The sequence below is a fragment of the Lampetra planeri genome, unplaced genomic scaffold (genome assembly GCF_965212315.1).
Source record: "Lampetra planeri unplaced genomic scaffold, kcLamPlan1.2.h2 scaffold_191, whole genome shotgun sequence".
Lineage (NCBI taxonomy): Eukaryota > Metazoa > Chordata > Hyperoartia > Petromyzontiformes > Petromyzontidae > Lampetra > Lampetra planeri.
In genome coordinates this window covers 63,849-87,908 of record NW_027614659.1, presented here as the reverse complement: position 1 = coordinate 87,908, position 24,060 = coordinate 63,849, and the positions used below count along the sequence as shown (strand labels likewise).

Sequence of the window (24,060 nt, the reverse complement as noted above, 5' to 3'; positions counted from 1 at the left end):
CTATTCATTTCATTTTTTACCTACGTGACTTTACCGAAAAAACCTAACGGTATTAATAGAAGTAATTTAATTTCTATTCATTTTATTTTTTACTTACGTGACTTTACCGAAAAAACCTAACGGTATTAATAGAAGTAATTTAATTTCTATTCATTTTATTTTTTACCTACGTGACTTTACCGAAAAAACCTAACGGTATTAATAGAAGTAATTTAATTTCTATTCATTTTATTTTTTACCTACGTGACTTTACCGAAAAAACCTAACGGTATTAATAGAAGTAATTTAATTTCTATTCATTTCATTTTTTACCTACGTGACTTTACCGAAAAAACCTAACGGTATTAATAGAAGTAATTTAATTTCTATTAATTTTATTTTTATTTTTTACCTACGTGACTTTACCGAAAAAGTCTAAGAGTATGTATATCAGCAGCCAAATACAGATAGTCCCCGAGTTACGATGGTCCGACTTGCGATAATTCGAACTTACGATGGCGATACGACAAAATTGAAAAATATTTTAAATTTCGCGCGGCAGGCAAACGCAGCAGCGAAACGATACGTTCAATGCATGTGTGATACGTAGCTTTAGCGATTTCATTTTAGGGTTACCACGATACGATACGTTCAATGCATGTTAAAAGTTTTTTTTTTATAGCAGATAGGATTGTTTCCTGAAAAAACTTTCTATTCAATTGTAGTTCATATAGGTAGGCTAAGAATTTACCTTGTTTTACTTTGCATTTTACTGTGCAATACAGTATTGTAATTAATACATACATTATGTAGTTTATACAGTACGGTACTGTAAATTGCTCTGTTTTGCTAAATGTCACCATTCTTCAAGACTCCTGGGTAGGCTGGGCCATTTTCGACTTACGATATTTTTGACTTACGATGGGGTCGTCGTAACGCATCTCCATCGTAAGTCGAGTACCTGTACTCTAAACGTGGAAGGAAAAACCAGAGGATCCGGAGAAAAATCCATGCGGCCACGAGGTGAACATGCAAACTCCAAATATGCAGCAGGCGTCAGGGTCAGGTCGAACCCACGACCTCCTGTATACCAGGCGAGGTGGTTAACATGTCACCACACGCAAACTCCAAATATACAGCAGGCGTCAGGGTCGGGATCGAACCCACGACCTCCTGTAGACCAGGCGAGGTGGTTAACATGTCACCACACGCAAACTCCAAATATACAGCAGGTGTCAGGGTCGGGATCGAACCCACGACCTCCTGTATAGCAGGCGAGGTGGTTAACATCTCCTAGCCACATGCAAACTCCAAATATACAGCAGGCGTCAGGGTCGGGATCGAACCCACGACCTCCTGTAGACCAGGCGAGGTGGTTAACATGTCACCACACGCAAACTCCAAATATACAGCAGGTGTCAGGGTCGGGATCGAACCCACGACCTCCTGTATAGCAGGCGAGGTAGTTAACATCTCCTAGCCACACGCAAACTCCAAATATACAGCAGGTGTCAGGGTGGGGTCGAACCCACGACCTCCTGTATACCAGGCGAGGTAGTTAACATTTCACCATTGTGGATTTCCCGAGTTCAATTCCCGCTCACGGCCAACACCAGGAGATGATTATGTGAACCGGCGCTGGGCCTCCTAGGTCGACTCGGCCTCATGAGTACCCGGTGCGGTGTGTAGTAAACGTTGCCATTGGGGAGACAAAGGCGGTCGGGCGTGGTGCTGGCCACCCACCTCCTCGTATACCGTGCCGGCCTTCATAGGTGCTGTTACTCGCAAACAGCACTTGCCCCAACAGTATTTTAAAGCTATAAATGGGGATCTTTGTCTTTGGCTTGTACTACGCTGGTTGGCCTTCATAGTTTCTCGCTAACAGCACTTGCCCCAAAAGCGGGTTATAGGCTACACGGGGGATCTTTGTATGCGTCTGTGTAGCCTGTAACAGAGTGGCATGTTGATGCAATTTGGCCTGGAATCCACTGTACGCGCTTGGGAAATCATCGAGTGATTTATTATTCCTCGTTAGGGGCCGTCCATAAATGACGTCACGCGATTTTGGGCGAGTTTTGACCCCCCCCCCCTCGTCACACGACGTCACAAAAAGTCACACCCCCCCCCCTCAAATATGACGTCACAAAGCTCTGCCCCCCCCAACCATATTTCCATTTAGAAAAAAAACATGCTTCAAATCGCTTTAAACTATTGTCATTGTAGTGCGTATTTAATGTGGCGCTGCACTCTGATGTTGTAGGAGTGTTGTTATAACAATTCTACAGTGAGGGAAACAAGTATTTGATGCCCTGCTGATTTTGTACGTTTTCCCACTGACAAAGAAATGATCAGTCTATAATTTTAATGGTAGGTTTATTTGAACAGTGAGAGACAGAATAACAACAACAAAATCCAGAAAAACGCATGTCAAAAATGTTATCAATTGATTTGCATTTTAATGAGGGAAATAAGTATTTGACCCCTCTGCAAAACATGACTTAGTACTTGGCAGAGGTGGGACAAAGTCATTGTTATGCAAGTCCAAGTCGAGTCGCAAGTCATCAAATTCATGACTCGAGTCTGACTCGAGTCCAAGTCACATGACTCGAGTCCACATCTCACAGGTGGGACAAAGTCATTGTTATGCAAGTCCAAGTCGAGTCGCAAGTCATCAAATTCATGACTCGAGTCTGACTCGAGTCCAAGTCACATGACTCGAGTCCACATCTCATAGGTGGGACAAAGTCATTGTTATGCAAGTCCAAGTCGAGTCGCAAGTCATCAAATTCATGACTCGAGTCTGACTCGAGTCCAAGTCACATGACTCGAGTCCACACCTCTGGTACTTGGTGGCAAAACCCTTGTTGGCAATCACAGAGGTCAGTCGTTTCTTGTAGTTGGCCACCAGGTTTGCACACATCTCAGGAGGGATTTTGTCCCACTCCTCTTTGAAGATCTTCTCCAAGTCATTAAGGTTTCGAGGCTGACGTTTGGCAACTCGAACCTTCAGCTCCCTCCACTGATTCCAGCAGTCAACCCATGGCACCTGGGTTTGTCCCGTGACCTACCAGCAGCGAGAGCCTTCCACACTTCACACGATAGCCTCGAAGTGCACCTAGCCTGGCACAGGCGCCGCGTGGTGACGTCTCCGCCACTCGGTGATGAAAGGTGGCTTCTGTTTGTTCTCCCCCTGTTCTGTGGAGAGAGAGAGTGAGTATATGGAACTCGAGTTTCATTCCTGCTCACGGCTAACACCAGCGACGATTGAGTACCTGGTGCAGTGTGTAAAAATCACCACTGGGGAGACAAAGGCGGCCGGGCGTGGTGTTGGCCACCCACCCCCCTCCGTGTGCCGTCCCCGCCTCAACATCTCGCCGCAGTGGCTAGGAGATGTTAACTCTATGGGACTCGAGTTGCCTCCGAAACGTCGTGATTTATTATTTTATTTCTATTATTTCTTATATTAGTTTTATTATTTATCATTTAATATTTATTTATTTTTACCTACGTGACTTTACCGAAAAAACCTAAGAGTATGAATCCTTGCAAATCTAGAACTCTCTCACCTGATGTACATGAGGTTGTGTGTTCAATCCTCACCCTGAAGCCTGTATAGTTGGCGTTTGAATGCCTCTCTCCCCGCGGTCGCGTGGATTATTCTCTGGGTCCTCCGGTTTTTCCCTCCACATTTAGAATCGACATGCGTTTTTAAATCCTTTATATTAAGTTCACTTGCTTGCTTGCTTGCGCGCTTACGACCGTGCAAATCTTTCGGTCGTTTTTTAACCCACTTCCCGTGATCCAATCGAGCTGACATTTTGGCACACAGACTCGTTGTGCGTGACAATTTATTTTCGTGAAAATGTTTTTCCATAACTTTACACTTTTTTAGAAAAAAAAAATTATATTTAATTACCAATTGCTTAATGGTGGCAGGCAATCATCTGACCCATAGGTGGCAGCCATCCCAAGCCAGAGGACGAGAGGACTCTAGCCGCCACGCATATAAAGGATTTATAGTGAAAAACTTTGTTTTTACGGGTTAATTTTTTTAAAGTATTCTGTTGATATAAATATCCTCGTGATCACAAGGCCGCCTCGTTGAGCTGTTATTTGTGGCCAGGTCGTTTCTGAAAAAAGGCTACAAGTGGGGCCTTACCTGGTCAAATAAAATTGTTTAGTTTTTAGTAGTAGGGTTTTACCCTTTAAACTGGTACAAAACTGACACCTTTATACAAGGCATCCTGTTTGAAATAACCACAACACAAGCAGTCAAAATGCAAACAAAAAGAAACAACTCTGATAATGATAATGATATGCACTGTCCTTGAAGTTGATTGGTCCACACCCGAGACAGCTTTCCTTAGAGCCTAGTCTCCATTGGTGTTGGACCAGATGACACCAAAAGGCGTACAACTCAAACACAGTGCAATATCAGAGTATTGAGAGCTCGGGGTAAGCATTTACACTATGAGACATCTCCTTTACCAGTGACAAAATATAGTAGTAGGTTTTTACCCTTTAAACTGGTACAAAAACTGACACCTTTATACAAGGCATCATGCTTGCAATAACCACAACACAAGCAGTCAAAATGCAAACAAAAAGAAACAACTCTGTTTTTAGTTTTTGTCTTTTATGAGTGCTACTTGCTAACAGCACTTGCCCGAACAGTCTTTTGAAGGCTATACGGGGGATCTTTGTCTTGTTTGTCTTGGGAGTTTGTATTCTCTCCCCTTGTTCTGCATGGGGTTTCCAACTTTCTTTCCCGTAGCTAAACACAACCGCAGCCGGTATTGATCAAAACCACACCCCCAATATTGCAGCACTCTTCCTGAACAATATAGTTTAAATCTGCTAAGTAATTAACTAACATTTTTGGCAAGTGAAAAACAACTCTGAGTATTATTATTCGACTGAAATTAGTTTTTATTGTACCCAAATCGGCAGTCGTCTTCTTTTTTCCCGTACGGCTGCTGATGTAGATGCAGAGAAACATCGACTACAATTTCACATTCGATGTGGTCAAACCCAGATAACTGCATCAGCAGGAACAAGCGGAGTAGTAGTGTATTGCAGAGGTTGCAACCGGGTACCCGATACCCGTACCCTACCCGATACCCGGCTACCCATACCCGGCCGGGTACGGGTACCCGTTTGCGACCCTGGTGCGGACGGGTACAGGTACGGGTAGACTGTGAGTCACTGGTGAGTTACCGTTTGTCACTCATTTCCCAACGTCTTGTCTCTTCTCACAATTCAAGTTCCTAGAATCAACCTACCCACGCCTGCAACATGGCTTCATCCCAGAGGTCACAATCAGATACCCGTACCCGGCCGGGTACGGGTACCCGTTTGCGACCCTGGTGCGGCCGGGTACGGGTAAGGAATCAAAACCCGTTTGCGACCTCTGGTGTATTGTCATCATCGCCATGATCTCTCCTCCTTCGTATTTATGGATCGGGGCATTGGCGTCATTACACGTTGAACTACAGTCTGTTGTAAATGATCACAGTCGCACTGCTGCTACTGGAGAATGTTTAACTTTTTATGGGCAATGTTTGCCTATGGGCAATTTTAGTCTATGGGCAATCTTCTTCTTCCGTACGGCCGATGATGTAGATGCAGAGCAACAACTGCAATTTCACATTCGATGTGGTCAAGCTTAGATATAACCGCATCAGCAGGAGCAAGCGGAGTAGTAGTGTATCATCATCATGATCGCCGTGTTGTCTTTTTCGTATTTGTCGATCGGGGCATTGGTGTCATTACACGTTGAACTACGGTCTGTTGTGGATGATCACAGTCGCACCGCTACTACTGGAGAATTTTTAACTTTTTATGGGCAATGTTGGCCTATGGGCAATCTTTTTCTTTTGTAAGACTGCAGATACAGAGCAGCAACTACATGTTCACATTGAGGTGCTCAAGCCCGGATAACCGCGTCAGTAGGAGAAGTATCGGAGTAGTAGCGTACTACTACTAGCCAACCGCGCTGATTGGGGGTGCGGGGGAAGCACAACAAACTAAACGCAACAACAAGCAGTTCTAAAGAAATGAGTTTTCAATTTAGTACAGCGGTGCAGTGTATTGTAGTGTAGTATATATTTTAGAGGGGGGGAGGCGGAGGGGGGGGGAGGCATTCTTTGCGTGAACCGCGAGCGGAATGCAGGGCACGTGGCGGCCGCAGCCTTCCCATGCGTTCAATACGGGGTGTGTATGTGTGCGTGCGTGTGTCTTTGCCTTTGCACGTGTGTGTGTGAGGGTCTGTACATGTATGACGCATCAGCCAGTCGTCTCAGTCAGTCGAACCGTGGCACCTGGGTCTGCCCCGTGACTTCCTGCCAGCGGGCGTTCGACACTTCACGTGGCCTCAAGGTGCACATAGCCTGGCACAAGCGTCGTCCATCCCCTCGTGTACCGTGCCAGTCCCTTGTGTACTATGCCAGCCTTCATAGGTGCTCGCTAACAGCACTGTGCCCCAACAGTCTGTTGAGGCTATAAGAGGGGGGTCTTTGTAAGTGTGTGTGTGTGGGGAGCGGTAGTGTAGGCTATACCGGGGTCTTTGTTGTATGTGGTCTGTGTGTGGTGTGTGTATTGTTAGCTTCATACTTGAATGGAGGTCTGCTGATGATGATTTTGCATGGCCGATGAAGAGCGACGATTAAAAGATGCAGGTCTTCGTGATCGTTGGCTCTTCATTGACGCTCGGTCTTGAAAGTTGGTGAACAGCAGATACTCACGGCTCGCTCGCTCATCAACTCGGCCACCTACTCACACACCCACTCACCGAGGCTTGTCGCGGCTCAAATTTAGCGCGGTTGGCTCTGTACGGTGCGAAAGAAGTTGAACCTACATAATCTCGGTAAAAGTTATAGCCGATTTGATACGCATGGTCGTTTGCCAGGTGCCTGTGTGACCACATCGGGTCTCTGTGTAATGAGTGTACGAATCTCTGTGTAATGAGTGTATGGGTCTCTGTGTAACGAGCCTATGCAGGAGGTCGTGGGTTCGAACCCGACCCTGACGCTTGCTGTATATTTTGCGTTTGCATGTTCTCCCCGTGGTCGTGTAGATTTTTCTCTGGGTCCTCCGGTTTTTCTCTCCACAATTAGAATCGATGTGCGTTCGGCTGGTATTAATTTCCACAGGTAATTTCATTGGGCTTCTGAAAAAAAACCTATATAGGTGAGTGAGCCTTACCTGGTGAAATAAAAAAACTGTTTAAAGTTGTATAGTTTATGTGTGTGTGGCAAGCGGTAGTGTAGTGGTTAGCGTGCTGCTCTACGAACCCAGCGACCCGAGTTCGATTCCCTACGGGTCTCTGTGGGTCGCTGCTTGAGTCTATGGGACTCTCTATGCGAGTCCGTGTGTCCCGATGTAAGTCATTGGCAACGATCGCCCTGGAGGAGGCGGGGGGGGGGGGTGGAGAGGGATGGTGGAGAGGGGGAGGGGTCAGAAGGACGGCAAAGAGGGGGGGAGATGGAGAGGGGGGGGGGAGATGGAGAGGGGGGGGGGGATGTTCCCTACTTCGCCTGGTGTACCGGAGGTTATGGGTTGGATCCGGAGAGGGGGGAGATGTAGATGGGTACATGGAGAGGGGGGTGGTGATGTTACCTATTTCGCCTGGTGTACAGGAGGTTATGGGTTCGATCTGGAGAGTGGGGGGTGGAGAGGGGGGTGGAGATGGGGGGGCAGGGTGGAAGCGACGACAACGCCGCGTGACGTTAGCGTGCCCCCCCCCCCCCCCCGTGTGACGTTAGCGTGCCCCCCCCTTGTGTGACGTTAGCGTGCCCCCCCCCCCCCCCCCCCCCCCACTTCGCGTGACGCCGGCAAGAACTCAAAGCACCGGGAACCGGTGCTGGCGTCACGTCGTGTGTCGTTTCGCTCGCCACGCCGCGTCGCGTCTGTCCTTCGCGACCGATGGGTTTGGGCGAGATGTTGACTCCCTCGCCCGGTGTACGAGAGGTCGTGGGTTCCACCCCGACCCTGGTGCCTGCTGTATATTTGGAGTCTGCGTATTCTTCCCATGGTTGTGTGGATTTAATCGGGGTCGTCCGGTTTTTCCCTCCACATTTCTAAACAGCGTTTTAGAATATTCTTGGTTCTTTCGGTAAAATAAAACATAATAAAATGTTATAATGTTTTATTTTTATTATTTTATTATTTCCCTTCTACGTGACTTTACCGAAAGAACCAATAATATGAATCCCTGCAGTCACGAATTATTTGGCTGCGATACATTTCCACGTGATGACAAGCCGCCACTTCGTTGGGCCAAAATAAAAAAAAATAGTTTAATGACGAGGAAACCGAAGCGCCCAGGCAAAACCCATGAGTGCGTGCGAGGGGGGGGAGCACTCTATCCCGCACAGACGGAACAGTTGGAGGTCAGGGCCAGGCAGGGTTAGCGGCGTCCTCTCCGATGTAACGTGGCTCGACGTCACTCGGCGTGTCCACGCGTGACGTCCTGTGGCGGTGACGTCGCTTGCCGCGCATCGATCGACGTGGTTGCTTGTACGCACGTACGTTGAGCTTATTTCTTTCGCACCGTACGTAGCCAACCATGCAAATCGGAGGTGGGGGGGGGCAGTGCAAAGTTCTAAAGAAATGTGTGAGATTCATGCGGTGCTGGTCATGCGATCCATGTGTGTATGGTTCGTGCAGTTCATGCGGTGGCGCAATTCACGCGGTTCATGCGGCATGGTTCATGCAGAGCGCGTTCAAGCGCCGAGGTTCACACTGTGGTTCATGTGGTGCGGTTCAGTGTGGTTCGTACGTGATGCATGTTGAGATAGCCTTTGGGTGAGGTGAGTGGATCGGTGAGGTGAGCGAGTGGTGAGTGAATGAGTAAATCGGTGAGTGAGTGATTGAGTGAGCGGGTGGGTGGGCGGGTGGGCGCGTGAATCGGTGAGTGAGTGAATTTATGGTTTCACTCGTGGGTGAGTAGTGGATGGTTTCACAAGTGGTTAGTGGGTGAAGTGAGTGTGTGAGTGAATCGGTGAATGAGTTGATGGTTCCTCCATTGGTAAGCGGGTGAGTAAGTGTGAACTTCTTCTCTCCCACCGTGCTTATCGTTTTGGTTTTGGTTGTGGTTCCGCCACCCTTGTGCCGAGACGACAACGTCTGGCATGACTCTTCTCCGTCCGTCCATCTGTCCGTCCGTGTCGCTCACTCTGTCTCTCCCTCCGTCCTCACCCCCTCACCTACCCCCCCCCTCCCCGTCTCCCCCACCCACGCGGCGTCAGCAGGACGCGTTGCCCATCTGGTCGGACGCGTCTCCCCCGTGGCGGGCCTACTCCCCGCGCCGTAGCCCCGCCAGCCTGCGCCACCACCAGCTGCAGCAGCCGTTGCAGCGCCATTCGGCGCGCTCGCACTCCAGCGTGCGCTCCGCCGTGTCTTGCGGCGCCGGATCTTCCCCCAACGCCGCCGGCATCCGGCACGTGGCCTCCACGGCGTCGTTGCGAGCTGCCGGCGGCGGCGGCGGTGCCTATGGCGGTGGCGCCGGCGCGGGGGTGCACGCACGCAGCCCCTCCGCCACCAGCCTGGGCTCCGTCTTCGAGGTGAGGTTCTTGGGGATGGTTGTGTAATGGGTTCCGGAGACACTTGCAGAGGTAACTTATTTGTAATAATACTCTGGAGACGGCTTGTGGAATCGGTCCTTTTATTTACTTATCTCAGTTCACAAGCACTCCCCCCCCGTTGCTGGCAGGCAACGGGGGGAGTGGGCAGACAGATCGCAAGAGACGCACCGCCACGTGGCACTCGGAGACCCGCTCACACATGGCCCCTTTCTCTCTCTTCGTTCCTTGTCTGACCACGTGTCCCTCGGCTCTTCCCTTATTTAATGCCTGGGTCACGTGGTACGCTCCAGCCAATCCTCAATAGCCTGCGCTGAATGTTCCAGATTCCCCCATCAACTCCCGGGACCACGCCCCTGACTTGTCTTCCCATTGGTTGAGGCCAAGACCAGCAGAACCAATCATCCTAGCTGACATCCCTCGATCACGCCGGGGCCATGCTCCCAGGCTCTCCCCCCATTGGCTGTAGAGCAGGACCGGCAGAGCCGATCACCACGTGAGCTCTCATTACATATTTATTACAATACAACACTCCATTCAGTCCTCATACTCTGTTACAGCCTAGGTACACAGCCTAGGTACACAGCCTAGATACACTACTCTGGCTACGCTCTGGGGTCCTCCGGCTACAACTACCCTAGGGGAGGCTACCTGACCCGACCGAGCCAAGGTGCGGGTCTGGACTCTGGCTTCCTCGGAACTCGCCCTCACAAGGACGTAGAGCCGGGAGTCCCAGAGTCCCACCACTGGCCCTCACAGCGTCCCGGCCCTTACAAGGACAAGCGGGGCGAGGGGGTCCAGGGTCCTATGATGGCTGGTCTTGGGTCTTGAGCTACAACTGGCCACGATCGTCCAGGGAGCTGCCCTTTTATGCCTCGTCCCCAACGAGGGGTCGGGTTGTGTGCGCCCCCAGATATCCCACAGAGCACACACAGCCCCCCCCGTTGGTGGCGCCAAGGGGCTTAACTGGCTGGGGTGCCTGGGATCCCAGCGCCTGGCGCCAAGGTTTATCTGCCTAGGATCCCAGAGCCCCCAGCAGCCCCTCCCCTCTTATGGCACTACAGTTGTACTGCGGTAGCTCGGAGATGTTAACTACCTCGCCGGGTATGCAGGGGTCGGTTCGGTCACCGACCCTGATGCTGTGAGCGAGAATGGAACTCGGGTCATCCTGCTCATTGTGGCCCAGAGGTCGCAAACGGGTTTTGATTCCTTACCCGTACCCGTACCCGGCCGCACCAGGGTCGCAAACGGGTACCCGTAACCCGTACCTGGCCGCACCAGGGTCGCAAACGGGTACCCGTACCCGTACCCGGCCGCACCAGGGTCGCAAACGGGTACCCGTACCCGTACCTGGCCGCACCAGGGTCGCAAACGGGTACCCGTACCCGTACCAGGCCGCACCAGGGTCGCAAACGGGTACCCGTACCCGTACCTGGCCACACCAGGGTCGCAAACGGGTACCCGTACCCGTACCCGGCCGCACCAGGGTCGCAAACGGGTACCCGTACCCGTACCTGGCCGCACCAGGGTCGCAAACGGGTACCCATACTCGTACCTGGCCGCACCAGGGTCGCAAACGGGTACCCGTACCCGTACCCGGCCGCACCAGGGTCGCAAACGGGTACCCGTACCTGTACCCGGCCGGGTATGGGTACCCATACGCTACCCATACCCTACCCGAAATGAGTGACAAACGGTGACTCACCAGTGACTCACGGCCTACCCGTACCCGTACCTGGCCGCACCAGGGTCGCAAACGGGTACCCGTACCCGGCCGGGTACGGGTAGCCGGGTATCGGGTAGGGTACGGGTATCGGGTACCCGGTTGCAACCGCTGTTGTGGCCCCACCTAACGCCGTTGACGATTAATCTGAACTGGTCCCGGGCCTCCCCTAGGTCTACTCGGCCTCAGGAGCACCTGGTGCGGTGTGTAGTAAACATCACCACTGGGGAGACAAAGGCGGTCAGGCGTGGTGCTGGCCACCCACCCCCTTCGTGTGCCGTTCCGGCCTTCATAGGTGCTTTCTAACAGCACTTGCCCCAACAGTCTCTTCAGGCTATACGGGGGATCTTTGTCTTTTGGAGAGCTAGTGTAGTGGTTAGCAGCACTTGAGAACCTGGCGACCCGGGTTCGATTCCCGCTCACGGCCAACACCAGCGACGATTACACTGGTCAACACACTTTTTCTGGCATAAGGTTATTCCAACGGCTTTAAGGTAATTTTGGGGTGCTGATTCCAAATCTGGCATCAGTTTTTGTCTATCACATCAGGTTTTTGAGATATCAAATATTGCATTTTCAATAAAAACTGCAGAAGAAAAATATTAAATAATTGTGGATATCTACATAAAATTATATTATAAACACACTATCCTAAAAACACAGCACCGTATTTTAACACTAAAGCAGTCACTGACTCGCAACAACTTGCAATCATAAGTGGCAGAGTTAATTTCGGGTAAAATCAATGAAAATGGGGTATGCCGGTAGCATACAAATGAGATGTGATAGAGCAAATCTGAGGTCAGATTTGGAATCAGCACCCTGAAATTAGTCTAAAACAGCTGCAAAAGTCCAGGCCAGAAAAAAATGTTTTTTTTTTGTTGACCAGTGTTATCGGTGTGCAATTAACACCGCCGCTGGGGGAGACAAAGGCCACCCACCCCCTTCGTGTGCCGTGCCGGCCTTCATAGGTGCTGCTTCTCGCTAACAGCACTTGCCCCAACAGTCTCTTCAGGCTATACGGGGGATCTTTGTCTTTTGGAGAGCTAGTGTAGTGGTTAGCAGCGCTTGAGAACCTGGCGACCCGAGTTCGATTCCCGCTCACGGCCAACACCAGCGACGATTATCGGTGTGCGATTAACACCGCCGCTGGGGGGGGGAGACAAAGGCCACCCACCCCCTCGTGTGCCGTGCCGGCCTTCGTAGGAGGTGCTTCTCGCTAACAGCACTTGCCCCAACAGTCTCTTCAGGCTACACTGAGGGGGGGGAAATCTTTGTCTTTGTGCGTCAGGTCGAGGGGCACGGCGCGAGCGTGGACCCGGGCGACGTTTCGCGTCTCACGGCCGACGTGCGCCTCTTCACCGACGCGCTCGGCAATCTCCGTGACGTCTTCTCCAACCCAGGTGGGGGTCGCTGTGGGGGGGGGCTGGGGGGGGGGCGGGGGGGGTTAGGAGTCCTAACGTTTAGTTTGATTCGTGTTTGCGTGATTTGTTTACCTTTCTTGTACTGTGCACTGCCATCGTGTTTTTTTGTGTTGTTGTTGTCACGTTCTTAACCCGTGTCCCCTTGACTATGAGCTTCATAGCTCGTCAGATTCCTCCAGTAATACATAAATATTCCGATTTATGAAATTGCTAAATGTTGCAGTGGGTTTACCCTCCCAACACGTAACCGATTGGCACGTTTTGTTGTTTACGTGACGAAACTTTACTCGTTGGCTGTGTCGGGTGGTGGTGGTGGCGGCGGGTTTAACGATGCATTTATATTTACGCGATCCAACCCAACAGAAACAACCTCCTATTATGGATCCTGACGCTTGTTCACTTACAAAGACGAAGGTTCCCCGTCCCCTTGTACCCTTCAACGGGTCGTTGGGGCAAGTGCTGTTAGGGAAGGCGCCGTGGTGCCTTGGAGATGTTAACTACCTCGCCTGGTGTACAGGAGGTCGTGGGTTCGACCCCGACCCTGACAACGCCTGCTGTATATTTGCAGTTTGCATGTAGCGAGATGTTAACTACCTCGCCTGGTATACAGGAGGTCGTGGGTTCGATCCCGACCCCGACAACACCTGCTGTATATTTGCAGTTTGCATGTAGCGAGATGTTAACTACCTCGCCTGGTATACAGGAGGTCGTGGGTTCAATCCCGACCCTGACAACACCTGCTGTGTATTTGCAGTTTGCATGTAGCGAGATGTTAACTACCTCGCCCGGTATACAGGAGGTCGTGGGTTCGATCCCGACCCCGACAACACCTGCTGTATATTTGGAGTTTGCATGTAGCGAGATGTTAACTACCTCGCCCAGTGTACAGGAGGTCATGGGTTCGACCCCGACAACACCTGCTGTATATTTGTAGTTTGTATGTAGCGAGATGTTAACTACCTCGCCTGGTATACAGGAGGTCGTGGGTTCGATCCCGACCCTGACAACACCTGCTGTATATTTGCAGTTTGCATGTAGCGAGATGTTAACTATCTCGCCTGGTGTACAGGAGGTCGTGGGTTCGATCCCGACCTGTATATTTGGATTTTTTGCGTGTGCTCTCTCTCTCTTTCCCCGTGGTCGCGTGGGTTTTTTTCCGGGTCCTCTGGTTTTTCCCCTTCCCATCACACATTTTTTTTTATTTGGATACCTTCATGAATTTCCACATCATGACGATTATGACAAGCCACTTCGTGGAGCTATCGTTTATGATGCCCAGGTCGATCCTGAAGTGGGGCCTTACCTCGTAAAATAAAAACATATTTTTAATTTGAAGACCGGCACTGAGCCCAGCCACATTTGTCTCCCTAATGCTGATGTTTACACACTGCACTTGGGAGTCGTTTACGGCCAAGTCGACTTAGGGGAGGCCCAGGACCGGTTCAGATAATCGCCACCGGTGTTGGTGAGCGTGAGTGGGAGTCGAACTCGTGGCACAGTGCACGCACACGAACACGTCATAGCTACTGATTGGCCCAAAACTACCATGCGGTGTTTGAGGCTGCAGGATTGTTGACCGCTCACCCGTCCACTCACCCACCCAATCACTCGCTCGCTCACCAACTCACGCACTCACCCGTCCACTCACCCACCCAATCACTGGCTCGCTCGCTCACTCACCAACTCACGCACTCACCCGTCCACTCACCCACCCAATCACTGGCTCGCTCGCTCACCAACTCACGCACTCACTCGTCCACTCACCCACCCAATCACTGGCTCGCTCGCTCACTCGCTCACAAACTCACGCACTCACCCGTCCACTCACCCACGCACTCGCTCAGCCTACTCACTCACAAACTCACTCACTCGTCCACTCGCTCGCCAACTCACTCGCTCGCCCATCCTTGAACTCGCTCATGCGCTCGTCAGCACATTTCCTCACCCATCAACTCGGACGCCATCGTGGTGAGATGTTAACTACCTCGCCTGCTGTATAGGAGGTATACAGGATGTCTCGTAGGTTCGATCCCAACCCTATTGCCTGTATATTTGGAGTTTGCATGTTCTCCCTGTGGTCATGTGGATTTTTATCCGGGACCTCCGGCTTTCCCCTCCACATTTACAATTGGCCAGACGCGTTTAGATTATTTGGCTGCTGCTGAAAAAAGGTTATGGAGCTCCGTGGGCCTTACCTTGAAAAATATAAATAGTTTATTAACGAATTCACTCACTGAACCAGTGAACGAGTCGCCCACCCACCAACTCATTTGCTCGCTCGCTCGCCCACCAACTCGCTCGTTCGCGAACTCGCCCATTCACCCATTCGCTCGCCAACACACCCACCGACCCGTGTATACCCACCCAACCACTGCAGTGCATACAAAAGACATAGATCCCACATATAGCCTTAACAGATTGTGTGGGAAAGTGGTGTTAGCGAGCACCTATGAAGGCCGGCGCGGCACGCGAGAGGGGGTGGGTGTCCGGCACCGCACGCGGGCCGCCTTGGCCTCCCGAGTGGAAACGTTTGTACGCATTTGAGGCCGAGTCGACCTAGAGGAGGCCCAAGACCGGATCAGATGAATCCCCACAGGTGTATCGGTGTCCGTTGAGCGGGAATCGATCTCGGGTCGCAGCCGGGACGCGCAGCGCAGCGCAACTAACAGCTGCGTGAAAAACTCGCACGGGACATTTTCATTTCATTCGAAACTTTCCCCGTCCATCTGAAAGTTGAGGCTGGTACGGGGGGATGGAGATGGGGGTGGCGGCGGGGATGTTGCTTTGGGACGGTCACTGGGATTGTTGACTGCTCCTAAGCTCACCCAGAACGGGGCATTATCTGATTTTAAGTGGAGTGTTTGTGAGTAATTTGCCCCCCTCACCCGTCTATAAGAAGTGTGTGTTTATACGAGCGAGCCAGTGTTTGTTTACATATACACGCTGTTTTTGTTTATTCGGGTATACCAGCCCGCTGCCGTCTGTATATATGTGTGTGTGTGTGTACGCGGAACGGTGGCGCAACGGTTAGCGCCCCGCGCTACGAACCCGGCGACGACACCGGTGACGGTTATTTGAACCGTTCCTGGGCCTCCCCTAGGTCGACTAGGCCTAAAATGAGTAACCTGGTGGTAGGGCGTGGTGCCGGCCATCCACCCGTTCATGTGCCATGCCGGCCTTAATAGCTTTCGGTCTGTCGAGAAGACTCTGACCTGTTCGTCACCTGAGGACGGCTGCTTACGTTGAAACGTCGTGAGAATTATTTTATTATGTTTTATTTTTATTATTTTATTATTTCCATTCTACGTGACGACTTTACCGAAAGAACCAAGAAGAAGAGGTGCTACTCTCTTACAGCACTTGCCCCAACTGCCTGTTAAGGCTATACGGGGATCTTTGTCTTTGTGTATACACACGTGTGTGTGTGTGTGTATACACGTGTGTGTGTGTGTGTATACACGTGTGTGTGTGTATACACGTGTGTGTGTATATACGTGTGTGTGTGTGCGTGCGAGCTCTTCCCCTGGGAAGCCGATTGGAGTTTTGAGGTTTTGCCCTCTTCCTCTGCCTGGGCGTGGCCCGGAAGCCTGTGATCACCACCGCCACCACCACCACCACTACTACTACCACCATTACTACCACCACCCCCACCACTAACACTGCCACCACCACCACTACTACCACCATTACTACCACCACCCCAACCACTAACACTGCCACCACCACCACCACCACTACTACCACCACCCCCACCACCACCACTACTACCACCATTACTACCACCACCCCCACCACTAACACTGCCACCACCACCACTACTACCACCATTACTACCACCACCCCAACCACTAACACTGCCACCACCACCACCACCACTACTACCACCACCCCCACCACCACCACTACTACCACCATTACTACCACCACCCCCACCACTAACACTGCCACCACCACCACTACTACCACCATTACTACCACCACCCCCACCACTAACACTGCCACCACCACCACTACTACCACCATTACTACCACCACTAACACTGCCACCACCACCACCACCACCGCTAACACTACCACCACCACTACCATTACTACCACCATTATTACAACCATCCCCACCACGACCACCACCACTACTACTACCACCATTACTACCACCCCCACGACGACCACCACCACCGCTAACACTGCCACCTCTACCACCACAACTACCACCACCACCGCCACCACCCCCACCACCCCCACCACTACTACTATCACTGCTACCACCACCACCACTACTACCACCATTACTACTACCACCCCACCACGACCACCACCACTACCACTACCACCATTACTACCACCACCCCCACCACTAACACTGCCACCACCACCACTACTACCACCATTACTACTACCACCCCACCACGACCACCACCACTACCACTACCACCATTACTACCACCACCCCCACCACTAACACTGCCACCACCACCACTACTACCACCATTACTGCTACCACCCCACCACGACCACCACCACTACCACTACCACCATTACTACAACCACCCCCACCACTAACACTGCCACCACCACTACTACCACCATTACTACTACCACCCCCACCACGACCACCACCACCGCTAACACTGCCACCACTACCACCACCACCTACTACCACCATTACTACAACCACCCCCACCACTAACACTGCCACCACCACCACCACCACTACTACCACCATTACTACTACCACCCCCACCACGACCACCACCACCGCTAACACTGCCACCACTACCACCACCACCTACTACTATCACTGCTACCGCCACTACCACCACCACCTCCACCACCTCACCACCACTATTACTACCACTGCCACCATTACCACGAACACTAATACTATCACCTCTACCACCACCACTACCACCACCACTACCACCACTACTACCACCACCCCCACCACCACCCCCACCACCACTACCACCACCACTACCACCACTACCACCACTACCACCACCACTACCACCACCACTACCACCACTACTACCACCACTACCACATACAAAGACCCCCGTATAGCCTTAACAGACTGTAGGGGCAAGTGCTGTTAGCGAGCACCTATTAAGGCCGGAACGTTACACGAGGGGGTGGGTGGCCAGCACCACCCCTGACCGCCTTTGTCTCGTTGCTTACACACCGCACCAGGTTACTCATTTGAGGCTGAGTCGACCTAGGGGAGATAATCATCACTGGTGTTGGCCGTGAGCGGGAATCGAACCCGGGTCGCCGGGTTCATAGCGCAGCGTAGCGCTAACCACTACACCCACCGCTCCCCACACATACACACACATACATACACACACACATACACACACGAGCACACAGATTCCCGCTCCGTTGCGCCGTGATTATCTCCGTCGTGAGAACGTCACGCGCTCCCGCTACTCATCTCCCTTCACCATCTCCCTTCATCTCCCTCCATCTCTCCGTGTCTCTCTGTGTCTGTCCGTGTGTATCTCTCCGTGTCTGTGTGTGTGTGTCGCTCCATGTCTTATTGTGTCTCTCTCTAACTCCATCTCTGTGTGTCTCTGTGTCTGTCCGTGTGTATCTCTCCGTGTCTGTGTGTGTGTATCGCTCCATGTCTTATTGTGTCTCTCTCTAACTCCATCTTTGTGTGTCTCTGTGTCTGTCCGTGTGTATCTCTCCGTGTCTGTGTGTGTGTGTCGCTCCATGTCTTATTGTGTCTCTCTCTCTAACTCCATCTTTGTGTGTCTCTGTGTCTGTCCGTGTGTATCTCTCCGTGTCTGTGTGTGCGTATCGCTCCATGTCTTATTGTGTCTCTCTAACTCCATCTTTGTGTCTCTCTGTGTCTGTCCGTGTGTATCTCTCCGTGTCTGTGTGTGCGTATCGCTCCATGTCTTATTGTGTCTCTCTCTCTAACTCCATCTCTGTGTGTCTCTGTGTCTGTCCGTGTGTGTCTCTCCGTGTCTGTGTGTGCGTATCGCTCCATGTCTTATTGTGTCTCTCTCTAACTCCATCTTTGTGTCTCTCTGTGTCTGTCCGTGTGTGTCTCTCCGTGTCTGTGTGTGCGTATCGCTCCATGTCTTATTGTGTCTCTCTCTAACTCCATCTTTGTGTCTCTCTGTGTCTGTCCGTGTGTGTCTCTCCGTGTCTGTGTGTGCGTATCGCTCCATGTCTTATTGTGTCTCTCTCTAACTCCATCTCTGTGTGTCTCTGTGTCTGTCCGTGTGTATCTCTCCGTGTCTGTGTGTGTGTATCGCTCCATGTCTTATTGTGTCTCTCTCTCTAACTCCATCTTTGTGTGTCTCTCTGTGTCTGTCCGTGTGTATCTCTCCGTGTCTGTGTGTGTGTATCGCTCCATGTCTTATTGTGTCTCTTTCTAACTCCATCTCTGTGTGTCTCTCTGTGTCTGTCCGTGTGTATCTCTCCGTGTCTGTGTGTGTGTATCGCTCCATGTCTTATTGTGTCTCTCTCTAACTCCATCTCCGTGTCTCTCTGTGTCTGTCCGTGTGTATCTCTCCGTGTCTGTGTGTGTGTATCGCTCCATGTCTTATTGTGTCTCTCTCTAACTCCATCTCCGTGTCTCTCTGTGTCTGTCCGTGTGTATCTCTCCGTGTCTGTGTGTGTGTATCGCTCCATGTCTTATTGTGTCTCTCTCTAACTCCATCTCTGTGTGTCTCTCTGTGTCTGTCCGTGTGTATCTCTCCGTGTCTGTGTGTGCGTATCGCTCCATGTCTTATTGTGTCTCTCTCTAACTCCATCTCTGTGTGTCTCTCTGTGTCTGTCCGTGTGTATCTCTCCGTGTCTGTGTGTGCGTATCGCTCCATGTCTTATTGTGTCTCTCTCTAACTCCATCTTTGTGTCTCTCTCTGTCTGTCCGTGTGTATCTCTCCGTGTCTGTGTGTGTGTATCGCTCCATGTCTTATTGTGTCTCTCTCTAACTCCATCTCCGTGTCTCTCTGTGTCTGTCCGTGTGTATCTCTCCGTGTCTGTGTGTGTGTCGCTCCATGTCTTATTGTGTCTCTCTCTCTAACTCCATCTCTGTGTGTCTCTCTGTGTCTGTCCGTGTGTATCTCTCCGTGTCTGTGTGTGTGTATCGCTCCATGTCTTATTGTGTCTCTCTCTCTAACTCCATCTTTGTGTGTCTCTGTGTCTGTCCGTGTGTATCTCTCCGTGTCTGTGTGTGTGTATCGCTCCATGTCTTATTGTGTCTCTCTCTAACTCCATCTCCGTGTCTCTCTGTGTCTGTCCGTGTGTATCTCTCCGTGTCTGTGTGTGCGTTTCGCTCCATGTCTTATTGTGTCTCTCTCTAACTCCATCTTTGTGTCTCTCTCTGTCTGTCCGTGTGTATCTCTCCGTGTCTGTGTGTGTGTGTCGCTCCATGTCTTATTGTGTCTCTCTCTCTAACTCCATCTTTGTGTGTCTCTGTGTCTGTCCGTGTGTATCTCTCCGTGTCTGTGTGTGTGTGTCGCTCCATGTCTTATTGTGTCTCTCTCTAACTCCATCTCTGTGTCTCTCTGTGTCTGTCCGTGTGTATCTCTCCGTGTCTGTGTGTGCGTATCGCTCCATGTCTTATTGTGTCTCTCTCTAACTCCATCTCTGTGTGTCTCTCTGTGTCTGTCCGTGTGTATCTCTCCGTGTCTGTGTGTGCGTATCGCTCCATGTCTTATTGTGTCTCTCTCTAACTCCATCTTTGTGTCTCTCTCTGTCTGTCCGTGTGTATCTCTCCGTGTCTGTGTGTGTGTGTCGCTCCATGTCTTATTGTGTCTCTCTCTCTAACTCCATCTTTGTGTGTCTCTGTGTCTGTCCGTGTGTATCTCTCCGTGTCTGTGTGTGTGTATCGCTCCATGTCTTATTGTGTCTCTCTCTAACTCCATCTTAGTGTGTCTCTGTGTCTGTCCGTGTGTATCTCTCCGTGTCTGTGTGTGTGTGTCGCTCCATGTCTTATTGTGTCTCTCTCTAACTCCATCTCTGTGTGTCTCTGTGTCTGTCCGTGTGTATCTCTCCGTGTCTGTGTGCGTGTGTCGCTCCATGTCTTATTGTGTCTCTCTCTAACTCCATCTCTGTGTGTCTCTGTGTCTGTCCGTGTGTATCTCTCCGTGTCTGTGTGTGTGTGTCGCTCCATGTCTTATTGTGTCTCTCTCTAACTCCATCTCCGTGTCTCTCTGTGTCTGTCCGTGTGTATCTCTTCGTGTCTCTCTGTATATTGGGCACCACAGTGGCAAGATGTGAATTACCTCGCTTGGTATACAAGAGTTCGTGGGGTCGATCCAGACCCCTGACGCCTGCTGTATATTTGGAGTTTGTGCGTCTCTCCCTCTCTCTCTCGCGGTCGTGTTGATTTTCTCCGGGTCCTCGGGCTATTTCCCCTCCATATTTAGAATCAACGTCAAACGTTATAGAGTATTTCGCTGCTTCAGATTTCCACGTGATGAGCTGATTCGTTGAGCTATCATTTGTGATAGGAAGGTCTCTTCTGAAAAAGAGCTACGTTGCTCGGTCAATGGCCTGCAGGGTCAACGGCGGCGTGGTGTATTCCGCAAATATGCCCGACTGTGAGGGCGGGCACAAGCCGGCGTGAGTAGGTTAAACGTTGAGTTTTATAAGGGCACCACGGGGTGACCAGCCCCTCCCCACCCAGCCCCACCCAGCCCCTCCCCACCCTCCTCACCCTCCCCACCCAGCCCCTCTCTGTCTGACGGACGGACACAATAATCCCCTGTGTGCTGGTGTAACCAGGAGGTTCCTACCAGTAAAAGTGTGTAGTTTAGGGTATCTCTTCATGTATATCCCCAGAAATCTCGCCTCTCGCTGTATCCCTGTTCATCTCTGTGTCTCCGTGACCTCTCTTTCAACGTCTCCCTGTAAATCTCCATCTTTCCGTGTCTCTTTGTCTCCCACCTTGTCTGTCTCCGTATCTCTGAATCTTGTCCCCATCGCTGCGTGATTATCCGTGTTTTTCCCTGTCAGAGTCCGTCTCTTTGTTTTTCCCTGTCTCTCTCTCTCCCTGTCTCTCTCTCTCCCTGTCTCTCTCTCTCCTTGCCTCTCCCTGTCTCTCTCTGTCTCTTTATCTCTCTCTCTCCTTGCCTCTCCCTGTCTCTCTGTCTCTCTCTGTCTCTCGCTTTCTTTCCATGTTCTGTCTAAGTACCCCCTCTTCAATCTCTACCCCCTTTTCTGGGGCTGTCGCTCTCCGTGTCTCTGTCTCTCTGTCTCTCTGTGGCTTTCCATGTCTGTCTAGGCACATTCCCCACCCAGACTCCACCCCCCTCCCCCTCCTCCTCCATCTCTCTACCCCCACCAACTTGGCTTTGGTATTTCAGCCGGCGTGGTAGGCAACTGTGTGGAAACCGGGCCACAAAGATGCGTTTGTCGACTTCGAACAAAGTGGGGAATGGTGAGAGAGTGAGAGAGAGAGAGAGAGGTAGGAGAGAGAATAGATAGAGTGGATAGAGGCAGGAGAGAGTGGAGAGGGGACAGGACAGAGGAGGGAGAGAGACAGGAGAGAATGAGAGCAGAGGGAGAGAAGAGAGAGAAATTGGCGGTGGGTACTCTGGCGATGAGAATGCGTGCGATCTGTGGAATGTGTAAGCTGGATATGAGACGCAATATCCGGCCAATCCGGGGGCCAAGGGGAGAGTTTGGCGAGGGGAGGGGGTAGAGCGAACGAGAGGGGGGAGAGCGAACGAGAGGGGGGTAGAGCGAACGAGAGGGGGGTAGAGCGAACGAGAGGGGGGAGAGCGAACGAGAGAGAGAGGACTGAGGGCCTGCGTTTGTTGTTCCGGACCAACCCAAGTCACCATCCGTCCTCGCTGACATCGTCACCATCTCACGGGGAAGATCGTTATCCGAGATCTGATACGGTGGTGATGGTGGCCCTTGTTCCTGAGCAAGACACAGATAAAGATCCCCCGTGTAGCCTTCACTTCACAGACTGCCGGAGGCGACTGCTGCGAGCGAGCGGCCCCGGTGAAGGTCGGCACGCCGCACGAAGGGAGGGGGGGTGACCACGCCCGGCCGCCTTTGTCTCCCCAGTGGAGATGTTTACGCGTCGATCGCTTACTGCTGGCTGGCTGGTAGGAGGAGGTCGGGGGACAGACCCAGGTGCCACATGGGTTGACCGACTGCGATGACTGGCAGATGCGCACCACCTGTGCTCCCCTACCCCGCCCCCCCTCTCCGCTGTGGCAACTCGTTGCGTTTTATCCGCCCGCCGGCTACGCTCGTTGTTGTGAGCGTCCCTCCGTTGCCGGGCTCGCTGATGGGACTGTGTCCAGACACAAAAGACAAAGATCCCCCATATAGACTTAACACACTGTTGGGGCAAGTGCTGTTCACGAGCACCTAATGAAGGCCGGCACGGTACACGAAAGGGGTTGAGTTGCCACCACCACCACTCCCGGCCGCATTTGTATCTTCCCCCCCGCCCGCCTCCCCACAGTGTGATGTTTCACACTGCACCAGGCACTCACTTTTAAGGCTGAGTCGACCTAGGGGAGGCCCAGGACCGGTTCTGATGTTAGTTCCTAGCATCGGTGGCCGTGAGCTGGGTTCGAACTGAGGTTGCCGGGCACGTAGTGGTTTAACCAGTGTCAACCCTGCTCATTCCCCAACACTCATCCACTCAATCACTCACTCATTCACCCACTCGCTCATCCACTCACTCGATTACCGGCTCATCCACCATATCCCTTATCCACTCATTCACTCGCCCGTCCACTCATTCACTCGCCCGCCCACTCATTCACTCGCCCGCCCACTCATTCACTCGCCCACCCACTCATTCACTCACTCACTTGCTCATCCACTCACTCACTTGCTCATCCACTCACTCAATTACCGGCTCACTCACTCAATCAGGTACCCACTCACTCACTCAATCACTTACCCACTATCTCGCTCACTCACTCACCCACTCATTCATTAACAAACTCATTCACCCACGCGCTCTTGCGACTCCTCAATGCTGGGCTCCCAGTGCTCTGAACCGTGTACACACAGAACCAACTTGACACCTGCCAGATGATTGGATGTGGCAACACGAGCACTTCATCCAGCAGTGGAGTAGATCTTCTTGGTTCTTTCGGTAAAGTCACGTAGAAGGGAAGTAATAAAATAATAAAAATAAAACATAATAAAATTATTCTACAGCTACATACTATTAACATTCCTTCCATTTGTTAATGCTACCCCCATCCCCTCCCTTTGATGCTGCTAATCCTGCATAATGCACGGGCAGAATATGACTTTGAAACCCCCGCCCACCTCCTACGCATTTTCCATAAATATGCTAAATTCCTCTGATATGCAAATTATTTTGTCAAGGCGCTCTTCTTCCCCCCTCCAACCC

General features: G+C 51.6%; 1 protein-coding gene across 3 annotated transcripts in view; it reads left to right on the top strand.

Annotated features, from left to right (window-relative positions):
* LOC144740114 (rho GTPase-activating protein 45-like) overlaps positions 1-24,060 on the top strand; it is a 104,452-nt gene that overhangs the window by 17,540 nt on the left and 62,852 nt on the right. For 2 of the 3 annotated variants that reach the window (XM_078622994.1, XM_078622992.1), the window contains exons 2-3: positions 9,228-9,542; positions 12,575-12,686. In XM_078622994.1, the coding sequence (XP_078479120.1) occupies positions 9,228-9,542; positions 12,575-12,686 (427 nt within the window). The remainder of the gene's footprint in view (positions 1-9,227; positions 9,543-12,574; positions 12,687-24,060) is intronic. The other variant, XM_078622993.1, reaches the window with a different exon arrangement.